Raw genomic sequence first — 13,818 nt, 5'->3', positions numbered from 1 at the left:
CAGTAGCTATGCAACAGTAACATTCATCAGCCTTAGCAAACGCCACTTCAGAACATAATAACATTGTTAAATGCAAGAAGAAACAGTGTGTTATGGAGATGGCAAGCTTCAGCTGAGGATGCAGCAGGTAAGGCTGGGCTTTAGCTCTGAGTGGATTAAACTGCTCCAGCAACCGTATGGAGACTTCAGAGGGAAAAGAAAAAGCCTTTGAAATTGTGCTCCTGACACCTTCCTCCCAAAAAGCTGGAGCTTGTGACCCTTGAATGTGAAGGGGTCAAGGAACTGAAACTGAGCTGAAGTGTCCTTGGACATTGGACCGCACCCTCATGCTGCTGCTGCACAGCAGTGTGGGCTCGCAGTGGCCTTTCAAGCTCCTTCCTGTTGTTGATATCTCAGATGTGTGTACTTGGGATAACTAATACTGAGAGAGACACAGGGCAGTTACAGATTGTCTCTGTTTGTTTTCATTAAAATAAAGAAGTTATCTTTAGAGGTTTTTTTATTGCTTTCCTCAGATTTTTAATTAAAAAGCTTCAGAAACAAAACGTTCTCGTGAACATCCTTTGTGTGGAAAGGAAGGAGCAAAGCTGCATTCCAGGCTGTAGAGTATGGTTTTGTTGTTTTGGAGGGCATGGGGAGAACCAAATTTTTCAAGTAGTTTGACATACTTAGTGTGTGTAAACAAAAGAGGTCACAGTGTGCCTCAATATTATTTGTCCCAGGCAACCAGGACATAGAATCAGTCAGGTTTGGAAGGGACCACAAGGGTCATCCATTTTCAACTCCCCTGCCATGGGCAGGGACACTCTACCCTAGGTCAGGCTGCCCACAGCCTCATCCATCCTGGCCTTAAACACCTCCAGGATGGGGCCTCAACCATCTCCCTGGGCAACCCTTTCCAGGTTCTCACCACTCTCATGCTGAACAACTTCCTCCCCACATAGTGGGGCCTTGGCTGGAAGATGCTCAGTATCTAATGCTCAGTATGCTCTGGCTTCAGCAGCTTGACCTCAGCTTTGTGGCTTGTTAGTGCTTTGTGACTGCAAGCTCTCAGAGGCTTACATGGGGTATGGAGTCAGTGCAGAGGGGGTTGGGTGGTGGTGTGTGTAATGGGAGCAAACCTCAGTGATGGAGTCACCGTCCCTGGAGGTGTTCAAGAAAAGCCTGGATGAGGCACTTAGTGCCATGGTCTGGTTGATTGGCTAGGGATGAGTGCTAGGTTGACTGGATGATCTTGGAGGTCTCTTCCAACCTGCCTGATTATATGATTCTATGAGAGAGGAGAGGCTGGGGCTGCACTGCTGCAGTGGCAGGCAAGTGAAGGTTTGTGCTTGAGAAGCATCCTGATTGCTGCTTCTGTGTCTGAGGCCACTTCAGGTACAAGTGCTCATGTGCCCACCATCCTCCCTTTGCATCCAGCGCTTGCTCCTCTGTTGACCCACATCAGTCACAACTTAACTCTTCCATTTTGTCCTTGTTGCTGCTTTTCTGCAGCAACAGCCATAAGAGTTTCTTGCTCCAAAGGTGATTAATTGGAGCATCAGTGGAGAAAAAGATCTTTTGATGTCTTTAGACCTTAAATATCTTTTTCATACATTTTAGGAAATGACAGTACAGTACTTGATTCTCTTCTCATAGAATGGTTTGGTCTGGAAGGAACCTCCAAGGGTCATCTAGTCCAGCCTCTACTGCAGTCAACAGGGACATCCTCAACTAGACCAGGTTGCTCAGAGCCTCCTCGAGCTTCAAAGAGTAAACAGTCCCAGGTCTTTCAGTCTTTTTTCACAGGAGAGATATTCAGGTCCCTCCCTCATCCTTGTGGCTCTCTGTTGGACTCTGTTCAGCAGAGATCTGTCTCTCCTAAACTGGTAAGCTCAAAACTCAACAGAGTATTCCAGATGTGGTCTCACACAATGGGGAAGTTTTGCTTTCTAACTGATTTAATCCCATGTGTTGTGACAGTAGCTAGTGCTCAGGGCTTTTTTTTTTAAATGTGTGTGAGATCTTTACTCCAGGGACTGCCAATAAAAGGTCTTTCCATGAATGTAACACTTAAATCAAAGCTGCTCTATAGAAGTCCCAGCCTCTCCCCATGGGCTGACGATGAGGGAACAAAGCTGTTACAGCTGCTGCCCTTCAGGAAACAAATTCGATGGCACAATTTATTTGTGCTAACAACCTGCATAATTGGGCAAGGATAATGCTGCTTCATTTTGACCATCATAAGCAGCAGCTGTTAGTTGGGATATAATCTTTTAATGTGGAAACCCAAGGATCTATTTTAAAAGCACGACTGCAGGCATGCCAGTGCAGACACTTGGGCTGCTGATGGACCTTTTGCTGTGACTCCTTGAAAAGGAATTTGTAAACCATACCCTTCTGATAGCTGAAGTAGACACGTGCCTCATGTGGTAAGAGGAATCCCTCTCTCAAGGTCAGTTGTATGTCTGCTGTTAACCTCAGCTCCCTGCTTTAGGGAGAAGATCATAGAAACCATCAGCTTGGAAAAGACCTCCAAGATCATCCAGTCCAACCTGGCACCCAGCCCCATCCAATCAGCTAGACCATGGCACTAAGTGCCTCATCCATTTGTTGCTTGAACACCTCCAGGGACGGCAACTCCACTGCCTCCCTGGGCAGCCCATTCCAATGACAATCACTCTCTCTGGCAATAACTTCCTCCTAATATCCAGCCCAGACCTCCCGTGGCTGTGTCCCCTTGTTCTGTTGCTGGTTGCCTGGAAGAAGACACCAACTCCACCTGGCTACAACCTCCCTTCAGCTAGTTGTAGCCAGCAATGAGGTCTGCCCTGGGCCTCCTTTGCTCCAGGCTGCACACCCCCAGCTCCCGCAGCCTCTCCTCATAGGGTTTGTCTTCGAGGCCTCTCACCAGCTTTGTCACCCTTCTCTGGACATGTTCCAGCACCTCAACATCTCTTGAATTGAGGAGCCCAGAACTGGACAGAGTACTCACGGTGTGGCCTGACCAGTGCTGAGTGCAGGGGTAGAATAACCTCCCTTGTCCTACTGGCCACACTGTCACTGATCCAGGCCAGGATGCCATTGTCTCTCCTGGCCACCTGGGCACACTGCTGGCTCATCTTCAGCTACTATCTACCAGTACCCCCAGGTCCCTTTCTGCCTAGCTGCTCTGTCTCCAGCCTGTAGTGTTGTTTGAGGTTGTTGTGACCAAAGTGTAGAACCCTGCACTTGGCCTTGTTAAATCTCATCCTCTTGGCCTTTGCCCACCCATCCAGCCTGTCTAGGTCCCTCAGCAGGGCTCTCCTACCCTTCATCAGGCTTTCATACAGGAGACATCAGTCTAGGGTATGCACTTTATTCATAGATTGGTTTGGGTTGAAATGGACCTTAAGGGTCATCTAGTTCCAGCTCTCCTTCCATGGGCAGGGAGACTTTCCACTGGGCTGGCTTGCTTAAGGCCTTATCTAACCTGACCATGAACATCTCGAGGGAGGGGGCATCTGTGACCTCCCTGGGCAACCTGTTCCAGGGTTGATCTCTTGCTTAGAGAAGAGTTAAACTTGACATCTCTCCGTCTCCCATTAAACCTTCACCAGTGTTTTAGAGGCACTGAAGGGAAACTGTTTGGTTTTCACTGTTGTACATTGAATAAAAAAAAAAAAAAAACACAAACCAAAATTAAGATTATATCTTCCAAAAGCTCCCAGTCGACTTCTCCACTTGGTTCCCAATACCATGTTGAGGCATTTTGAGGAACTCTGGACTAGGAGTCATGGTGTGTTATGAGGTCTGCTTTGTGTTAATTAGACATGTTAATGACCAACTTTAGAGGTGTTGGTCTAGATGTATAATACAAACAAGTGAAATATTTTGTTCTTTTGTCTTTTTGTTGGTGTTTCTGGTTTGTTGGTGGTTGCTTTTAATCTGAATGACACTGTTCTTTGCTCTGTGCTGCTTTGGAACTGATGCCTCTCCCTAGTTGTGGATAATCCAAGCCTATTCATAGCAAAAGAGCACTTAAATGCTGTCACTTAAATGTTGATTGTTCTAAGATCAGGGATGGAATGGCTTTGTGACTCCTATCTTTTCTGAACCGTTTATTGTGCTCTATATGCTGGATCAAATCCACCCTGATTTGTGCTCCCTGAGAAATTATTGTTACAGACAAAAGATTGGCTTTGCTCTGTCATTTTTCCCCCTCATTTCCAGCCCGTGCCTGAAAAACGTTACTGGAATAATGGGTTCCTCTAGGACTGCAGTAATTCAAAAGGTCATCTAGGTAATAATTATCACATGCATTTAGCTTACAGAATTCAGAAACACAACGTTAATTCAGATTCTGTCTTTCCAGAGTGAATGACTGAATTGTGCATGCAGGTGTCCCAGAATACAAAGGCCAGAGCTAGGTTTGGAGAGAGTTGTCACAAAAGGACACAAGCTTAACTTTTCGATTTTATGCCAGGACTAATCCAGATCTTGATTGAATTTATAACAGTGCTAAAGTTAACAGGGCCACGAGGATGCTCAGAGGGCTGCAGCACCTCTCCTGTGAGGACAGACTGAAATAATTGGGACTGCTCAGTGTGCAGAAGAGGAGGCTCCCAGGTGACCTTCCTGTGGCATTCCAGTATCTGAAGGGGGGCTACAAAAAAGCTGGAGAGGGACTTTTTAGGCTCTCAGGGAGTGACAGGATTGGGGGGAATGGAGCAAAGCTGGAGGTGGGGAGGTTCAGAGTGGAGATTAGGAGGAAGTTGTTCATCCTGAGAGTGGTGAGAGCCTGGAATGGGTTGCCCAGGGAGGTGGTTGAGACCCCATGGCTGGAGGTGTTTAAGGACAGGCTGGTTGAGGCTGTGGGCAGGCTGACCTAGGGTAGGGTATTCCCTACCCTACGGAGCCGGGGGGGTTGGAAGTAGATGACCCTTGTGGTCCCTTCCAACCCTGACTGTTTCTATGATTCTAACAGAGTGTGCCTGAAGTGTTTAAGTAGAAGTTTCACAAGCAACGAGGCTGTGGGATGGTTGATATTACGTTCCCAGGGCAGCTTCATTAAAGAGAGAAATCTAAATCATAAACTTTCAAGGCAGACTTATAGACAAGTGAGACTAAGAAACATGAGTATGATGGACACTGGACTGGGAGGTGTTTTGGTGTTTCCTGGTCTTTGTGGCATTGCCATCATCTGCAAAGTTCAGCAATGGGGAGGAGACTGGGATGATGTTTTGATTATTAAAAATATATATTAATTATATTTATTACTAAATAAATAGTTGATTACTGCTTCTGTGTGAAGCTACTGATTGTGTGTGTCTGTGGATTTTGTTTACTGAGATCTGTTACATGTGGGTAAGTTTTTTTTGAGATGACTTAAGCCTCTTTACACTTTCCTATGAGGACAGGCTATGGGAGTTGGGGCTCTGCAACCTGGAGAAGAGAAGGCTTTGAGGAGACCTTGTAGCAGGCTTCTGAAGGAGGCCTACAGGAAGGCTGGGGAGGGACTATTGATAAGGTCTTGTAACGACAGAATAAGGAGGAATGGGTTTAAACTGGCAGAGGGAAGATCTACACCAGATGTTATGAGAAGTTCTTTCCAGTAAGAGTGGTGAGACACTGGCACAGGTTGCCCAGAGAGGTTGTGACTCACAGAATGTGATTGATGATAACATTCTGTGATTCTGTGATCCACAGCCTCCCTGGAGATGTTCAAGACCAGGTTGGGTGAGTCCTTGAGTGACCTGTTCTGTTGGGAGGTGTCCTTGCCTATGGCAGGGGGTTGGAACTAGGTGATCATTGAGTTCCCTTCCAACTTAAATCATTCTATGATTCCCTAAGTTGAAAGCTGGTGTGGCTTGGCGCTGCATTCTGAAATTTATGTGCTCTCTCTGCTCTCATGTGCCAGTGGTCTAAAGATTTATGTCCTTTGCTATCAGCATCTGGCCAAGTTAAAGAGACTGGTGAGAGTTGGGTGGAGGAACTCAAAGTTGCCATTCTTACCTGCACACAACTGAGCTACATCTTTATTTCAGCTCTTAAAGTTTGGATGATTAGGTAGAGATTAAAAGCTCTACTGCTTTGTCAACCCTGCTGGTACTCAAAGACCCTGCCTCCTGCTCCTCTGATAGGTTGAGTAATACAGTAATGCAGTAGTTGGGTTTGGGAAAACTTGAATTTTTAAAGCTGACAGTGAAAGAAATGTGTTTTTCTTTTGGCAGGTCTTTTTGGTTCAAGTTAATCCAGGTGAAACCTTCACAATAAGGGCTGAGGATGGAACACTGCAGTGCATCCAAGGTAAGAAGGTTCACTAACCCGTGGGTGAGTGGTGCTTGCATGAAAGCACATGTTCTTTCATCTCTAGTTCTGGAAATACCATGAGGCACTTGAGGAGAAGAGGTTGCAGACATGGCTGGCTGCTTTATGTGTTAGGTGATTTGAATGTCTTAGAATAAATCAAGAACTTCTTGCAAGCCCAGGAGATAGCTCTCTCTTTTCAGTCATTTATCGGGGGGGGGTTATTTTATGTATATGCATACTCTCCTATAACCAAATAGTAAATGCAAGTGAGAGATCCTAAGCTAGGTGGAAAACCAGTAACAAATTAAGTGCATATCTATAGAAAACCAATTTTTTTTCTCCTTAGGCATCATGAGGGATGGAAAATAGAGAAGCAAGCACTGCAGAGTGCTTGGAGAAGTCAGATTGGGTTTGAGGAGAATGTTAAATTGGCTCTTTAGAAGCAGAGCTAGTTAATTATGTAGTATTGAATAAAAGCATGTAAGAAGGCTTTTGATTGCTGCTTTAGCTCTTGATAAAACTGTGCAAATATGATAAACAGTGCTGGTGTTTTTTTTCTGAGACAGAGCCCACACACAATCTTTTAACAGGTCTGAAGGGAGAAGCAACAAAAGACCTTTCAGGTTGTGTATTAAGTACTGAGAAGAGGGTTTCTCGCTAGTGGTGGATAGAGCTTTGATGTGAAGCAGATATTCCCTCGGTAGCAGGCTGTCTACAGTGAATACAGGCAGGTTAAATCCAAAGTTGAGAGGAACTGACTTTGCACAGTTGTACTGCCAGTGCTCTTCTCCGTGGCAGGTTTTGAGTTTATGCTTTTCTCTTTTTGAGGAGAGGAGGTAGGCACTGTTGCCTTCCCTGTCTTATAGCACTGAGCAGCAATCTCGGTGGGCTATGTAAAAGCCTTTCCTAAAAGAAGTAAGAGTAATGGAGGGGAAAGCTCTGATAATGGCATAGCTGGTGAACTGCCCTTGTATTTCAACTGAGTTTCAAATCTAGTCAGGAAACACTTTCTTAGACTGCGTCAGATACCAAAATACTACTGCTCAAGGCTACTATGCGCTAAGTTTGGAATGGGAAAGCATAAGGGTTGTATGCTAGCAAACAACAGAAAATGCTTTAATTCTAACACTGCACAAGTGAGCAGAGCTCTGCATGAGATAGAATACAACAAGGGGACACAGTCTCAAGCTACGCTGGGAGAAGTATAGGCTGGATGTTAGGAGGAAGTTCTTCCCAGAGAGAGTGATTGGCATTGGAATGGGCTGCCCAGGGAGGTGGTGGAGTCACCGTCCCTGGAGGTGTTCAAGAAGAGACTGGATAAGGCATTTAGTGCCATGGTCTAGTTGACTGGCTAGGGCTGGGTGCTAGGTTGGACTAGATGATCTTGGAGGTCTCAACCTGAAATCCCAAGATGGGCTTAAGTGTGGTTTGCATAGTTAGAAGGGGCCCCTGGAGGTCACCTCGTCCAACCTGCTGCTGTGTTAAGTGTCAGAGGTGAGTTGGGTTGTCCACCACCTCCAGAGTTATGAAGCACTGTGGGAATGGAGGATGCTGTCTGGACGAACTGCTGTGGTGCTGCAGCACTCCCAGAGGGAAGAGTCTGTTCATTGTAACATTTGCATCTTCACATTTTGCAGTCTCTTTGCATCTTTTCTGTGGGCTGCCATCTAAACTGTGGAGAAGGCAGTGGTTGTTGCTTGAAATTTCATCCCCATGGAAATGAGGAATTAATAGCTGTTTGAGATAGACATTACAGAAGCTTCCCTGAACACCATCCAGGATTATTTGGTCTTGATGAGCAGTAATAGCAGCAATTTCAAACTGCTTGTTAAGATTTGTAGCCAACATGCTACGTGATAAGAAATTGGTCCATGTGACAATTAACAGAGGAATAAAGCTGTCTGCTCCTTAGGTTTGAAATGAATGCTTCATGTTGGTTAATACATTAAAAAAACCCATTGCAAATATAATTCTGACACCATTTATTTTGTAAGTTGTTTTGTTTTAATGCTCAAATTGTTGTTCAGACAGTGGGTTTGAATGAATGTAACTTCAAGCTTCTTAGTTCTGTATCCCTAGTAATTGAATGTGTTTATGCCAGTGGGGCTTGTTTGGTACTCAGCAGCAGTCTTGCATACAATTATTTTAGCATCTGTGGCATGAGAGGGTCTCCTTTCCTTTGGTGGAGCTGCAGTATTGACCACCAAATCGTGCATGTTTATTTGCATACACTCTTTAGGGTTAGCCTGAAAAGTCTAACATTCTCCTGATGCTAAAGGCTCAACTCCTGCTTTATTGTGGATGTTTATATTGCTGAATTAAGGACAGGCTTCAAACACAGAGGAGCACCTGACTCTGGTGGTGTTCCTTGGTTTTTCTTTTGCTGCAGCTGAATTCAGTGTGATTGTGGAACCAAACTAACGTTAATAGAGAGCTATTGTGGAAGAAACTGTAATCAGGCAGCAAGCATACTAAGATTAGGATTCGTGTCAGTTCTGTTTGTCCTGTGCTCTGAGGTTATTGTTAAAAACAGGCTTATTTTGTGTGCAGTGGTTTGGGGAATTATACACCCTCCTGCTCCATAAAACTTAGGATGTCTTTTTTTTCCCTCCCCTTATGATAGAGTATTTTGTTATGTCTAAAGGTTAATGTAGTCCCTATATGTGGGGCAGCACTTGGACAACAATGATGCGTTTTCCTTTGCTCCCACATCTGCACTATGATTAGCAGGGTGTGGAATAATTTTAGCACTGTGTTAAGGCAGCATGAGCGTCTCCTTTTGGGCAGTGCCTGGGAGCTAGTAGCTCCCTCTGGAACAGACAATGCTCACCTTGCTCTTGCTGCCACATGTTGAGTGTTACCATATCAGAGGTGCTCGTTAATAGGGTTCATTCCTACTCACTATCCAAAGGACTCTGTGATTCCCCTGAGTTCAGGGTGAACATTGTTGTTAAATACTTGGGATATCAAGACTTTCTTACCCTAAATTCTTCAGGATAGAAAAAACCTCCTGTTTCCTTAGGTATGTGGTGACAGAGATGTGGTGCTAAGGGACACAGTTTAGCACCAATCTTGATAGAGTTGAATAATGGTGGGACTTGATGATCTTAAAGGTCTTTCCCAACCAGAATGGTTCTGTGATTCTGTGTATCTGGTCAGCTAACTTGGCTTATGGAGTGTGATGGTTTTTAAATTTAGTTATTTTTTTTTACTCTTTATGAAGTGTTTTGGTTTGGGTGTTTTTTTCTGTGTTTTTTTTTTCCTCAGCTTTTTGAGAAGCTTGAAATCTTCAGTTTGTGCTCCTGAGAACCACTGCTTTGTATCCAGGACCCACTTGGGCCCATGGCTGTGGTTTACATAGGGATGAGGATAAAATGTGTGTTAGAGCTGATGCTAAAACAGAAGAGAAAAAGATGACTTAGTGAATCTTCATTTCTCTTTTCAAGGCTGGAGCCTGTGTGGACTATCCTCTATTTTAAACACCCTGAAGTGTAATTAGCCACCAATTGAGTAAGCACTGTTTAAAAACAGAAAGAACAGATGCACATTTAAAGGTCTCAATGTTTTGGAGTAGTAGAGAAATTCTAAGTATAAACTCTTTTTCCAGTTCCTCTGGGCTTCACCAGTAAGATCATCAGTGAAGAGTTCAAAAACAGAAGTACCCTCTCCCCTAGCTGAGAGCCTAACTCTCCCTAACCCTAAAATACTGTAAAACTGGAATCAGTGTGTACTTTGAACATGCAGTGTGTTTACAGCAAGTGCTTTCTCCGTTCCTGTTTCCTGTTTGCCTGTAGCCAGAGATGACTTCTTTAATATGATGGTTTGTGAGCCCCATAGATCACGGTTGGGGGCTGGATTAAGGCACACATGGGAACAGCAGTGGCTGGGAGAAGCTTAGATGGTCTGTGAGCATTGAGAGGATCTGTGGCTTCCTTGAGAGGACAGATTTAGAGACTGATAAATTGGTCTTTTGGAGAAATCCATCCCTGGAGTACATCTGCATGGCATAGTCCACACATGGGGTTAAGGGCAGGATCTGAGTTGGTTCCAGGCACTCTCACCATGACTCGTGCCACTGTCTGACTTCCTAAGGGTTTGTCTTCTCTGTCCTACATGACAAAAGAGATGGCATGAGACTTGTAGCTTTCATAGCAGCAAAAGAAAGGAATAAAGGAAGGGGGAACATTTTAACAGTTGCTAGAAGACACTGAAACAGGTTGCCCAAAGAGGTGGTGGAAGCCTCATCCCTGGAAATTTTTAAGGCCATGCTGGATGTGTCTCTGGGCAACTTGATCTAGTGGGAGGTGTTGCTGCTCATGGCAGGGGGGTTGGAACTGGATGATCCTTGAGGTCACTTCCAACCCTGACAATTCTCTGATTCTGTGAAGATGAATTGGGTAGAATCATAGAATCAACCAGGTTGGAAGAGACCTCCAAATTCATCCAGTCCAACTTACCACCTGGACCTGTTCAATCAGTTAGACCACGGCACTAAGTGACTCATCCAGTCTTTGCTTGAACACCTCCAGGGACAGCAACTCTTACCACCTCCTTGGGCAGCCCATTCCAATGCCAATCACTCTCTTTGTCAAGAACTTCCTCCTAATACCAAGTCTATACCTCCTCTGGCACAACTTGAGACTGTGTCCCCTTTCTCTGTTGCTGGTTGCCTGGGAGAAGAGACCAATCCCACCTGGCTACAACCTCCTTTCCAGGATGTGCTGCTGGCTGTCCATGTTGGAGGCATCATCTTCTGCCTGTCTTGGCTGTTACGCCCTTAAGTGCTTGCTGAACATTGAAATTGGCCACCTGGTCTATTATGAAGTGGAAACATAAAGCACATCCCTTATTTGTGTGCCACTGCATGACCAATCTCTGTTCCTTGAAGCTGTGTGTGTATTGACAACAAAGTGTTTGTATGCTTCCTCTGAGATCAGGGTGTCCCTGGGGAGCACGGGAGGAAAGTGCTGTGCAGCCAATCGCCACAGCTGGGTTTTGAGCTCTTAACTGCAAAACTGTACCTCTGTGGGTGGTTAAAGAGAGACTGATCTAGAATCTTAATTCAGTATTTTTGAGAGATGAAATGGCTCTATGTGCTGTATCATCATGATTTTAAAAGCTGCTCTTTTCATGTAGTTTTGGCAGATAATAAATACTTCATAAATACGTCAATACTTTAAATACTTCATTTCCTTTTTGCATTTTTCCACTTAATTTTTCACAAATGCAGGACTGGGCTCTTGCTGGCTCTGCAAGGAAAGGACAAGGGCAAGGCATATCCTCGCCCATTTCTTTGCTCAGCTGTAAATGTAGACCTTGTGTTCCCTTTACATGAAAGATTGGTTTTAGCTAGCGCTTTGAGGTGACCACACTAAATGAAAGACAGGAGAGAGGGAGAACACAGATCTGATCAGCTGCAAGATGGAATCAGGACAGCCTCCTCTATTTGAAAAACAAAATGACTCTGTCTGAATTTCATAATAAAGAGATTCTAGGTGTATTGGATGTGTTTAGGGAATTCCTAAGTGACTGACTGAAGGCTGATGTTTATAGTCAATATCTTAAGTCTTTGGTAGGAAATTGTATTGCTGCATGTGCATCGTGTCATATATTGAATTACTTAAAAGTACAGCACTTTGTGTATAGTTTGGGGCAGTGAAACTGTACCTAAGAATCCAATTGGTGCTTTTCCATCCTGGGAGGCAATAATGCCAAGCTGCCATGCGTGCTGTGTGGTGAACAATATGGGCAAAATGATTATTCTGGTGTCACTTGAACTCACTTGTCACCTGCACGTCAAAAATAGATATGTGGGAGACCTCGATGCAGGCTGTGCAACACTTCTATGCATTGATCACAGGGAATTGCTCAATTACTGCTAAATGTGCTTTTTGTTGCCATTCCATCTAAATGGCAGTTCAAGCTGCCACGAGCAAGCCAGGCTGAGTTCTCTGTTCTGTAATTTTCTGTACGTTATGCGTAGCATGTGAAAAGCCTGCTCAGAGCCAGAAGAAAGAACAGGTAGCAGATAAGCACCTGGTGTGATAGAAATTGAGATTCTTGGTGTATTCTGTCTAGCCCACGCTGTTGAAAATATCCTCTTGAAACTTCTTTCTTGTCTTTGTCTATTATCACAGCACTGTGTTTGGAATAGTGAAGCATTAAGTTTATGTGCTAAGAAACCCAATCCGCTAGCAAAAAAACAGAGAAAATGCTTTAATTCCAGGGCTGCACAAGTGAGCAAAGCTCTGCATCAGATGGGCTTTTGTGTTGTTTGTAAGGACAAGAAGGCCAGTGGGATCCTGGGATGCATTAAGAAGAGCATGGCCAGCAGGTCAAGGAGGTTCTCCTCCCCATCTACCCTGCCCTGATGAGATCACATCTGGAGTGTTGTGTCCAGTTCTGGGCAGTACAGGAGGGACAGAGATAAACTAGAGAGAGTCCAATGGATGGCTATGAGGATGATTAAGGGACTGGAACATCTGTCTTATGAGAAAAGGCTGAGAGACCTGAGGCTGTTTAGTCTGGAAAAGAGAAGACTGAGAGGATATCTTATTTGTGTTTATAATAGTCAGAGAGGCTGTGGAGTCTCCTCTATAGACTTTCAAGACCCGTCTGGATGTGTTCCTGTGTGTCCTGCCCTAGGTGATCCTGCTTTGGCAGAAGGCTTGGACTTGATCTCCAGGGGTTGCTTCCAACCCCTAACCTTCTGCGACTCTAAGATACAGATGTGCAATTGCATGGGGAGGTTGTAGCTACATTTAAGTGTGAACATCTGCTTGGTAGTAAAGTGCCTGAATTTCTTTTGGGCAGTTAAAATTCGAGATGAAACCAGAGTAATAAACATACAGGGTTTACTGATGCTGATGTTTGTTTGAAGTAATATTTTCAAGTGTTTTGGGGTTGACTCTGAACTCGAGGCACTGCAGGGCCCTTGCTTGTTCTTCTCTTGTAAAACAAAGAATGCAAGAACTAAATTTCAGTGCTGCCTTTTCTGTGGCTCTAAAAGCAAGTCACTCAAGAGAAAGGCTAAAAGTATGTTAAAATTCTAGCAGTGGTTTCTGAAATGAAAAATTTCCTGGAATTATTATTCCCTTGATTTGGTGAGTGGGTGTGGTTTGGTGTGGTAGTGCAAATGAATGGATGATGTTAAAGGCTGAATAGCTGTAGGTTTGTGTAGGAAGAGCGTGTGTTTGAGTGAAATGAGGCTCTTCAGGCTGGTCTAAGCAAAGCAAAGAAATCTTTATTCTCCATTAGTAAAAGGTTGGAAATGAGGAAGTGAGTCAGTTTCTTCTAGGGAAGGACTGAGTTTAAAATAGATGGGATTTTGTGTAAGCAAATGAGTGATAACCCTGATGTGTGGCTGGGTGGGGATGGTGGTGCTGAGATTGGAGCACACCCGAGGGAACTGTGTGGTGAGTGCAGCGTCAAAGACTGGGGTTGACAGAAGTTTAAGGAGATGGAACAAAAAAATGCAAGTCCAGATGCTGGCTGTTGTGGTAATGCTGCAAGTGTACCTGTTGCATCAGCTGCTGCGAAGCATCTCTG

General features: G+C 44.5%; 1 protein-coding gene across 4 annotated transcripts in view; it reads left to right on the top strand.

Moving 5' to 3' along the window:
- The window catches only part of FNDC3B (fibronectin type III domain containing 3B), a 269,308-nt gene that overhangs the window by 54,369 nt on the left and 201,121 nt on the right, over positions 1–13,818 (top strand). For all 4 annotated transcript variants that reach the window (XM_064164835.1, XM_064164834.1, XM_064164833.1 and 1 more), the window contains exon 3: positions 6,192–6,267. In XM_064164835.1, coding sequence (XP_064020905.1) covers positions 6,192–6,267 — 76 coding nt within the window. The remainder of the gene's footprint in view (positions 1–6,191; positions 6,268–13,818) is intronic.

This window comes from Pogoniulus pusillus, chromosome 26, assembly GCF_015220805.1.
Source record: "Pogoniulus pusillus isolate bPogPus1 chromosome 26, bPogPus1.pri, whole genome shotgun sequence".
Classification (NCBI taxonomy): Eukaryota; Metazoa; Chordata; class Aves; order Piciformes; family Lybiidae; genus Pogoniulus; species Pogoniulus pusillus.
Note: the sequence above shows the minus strand (reverse complement) of the source record. Positions and strands in the feature narration are given on the sequence as shown.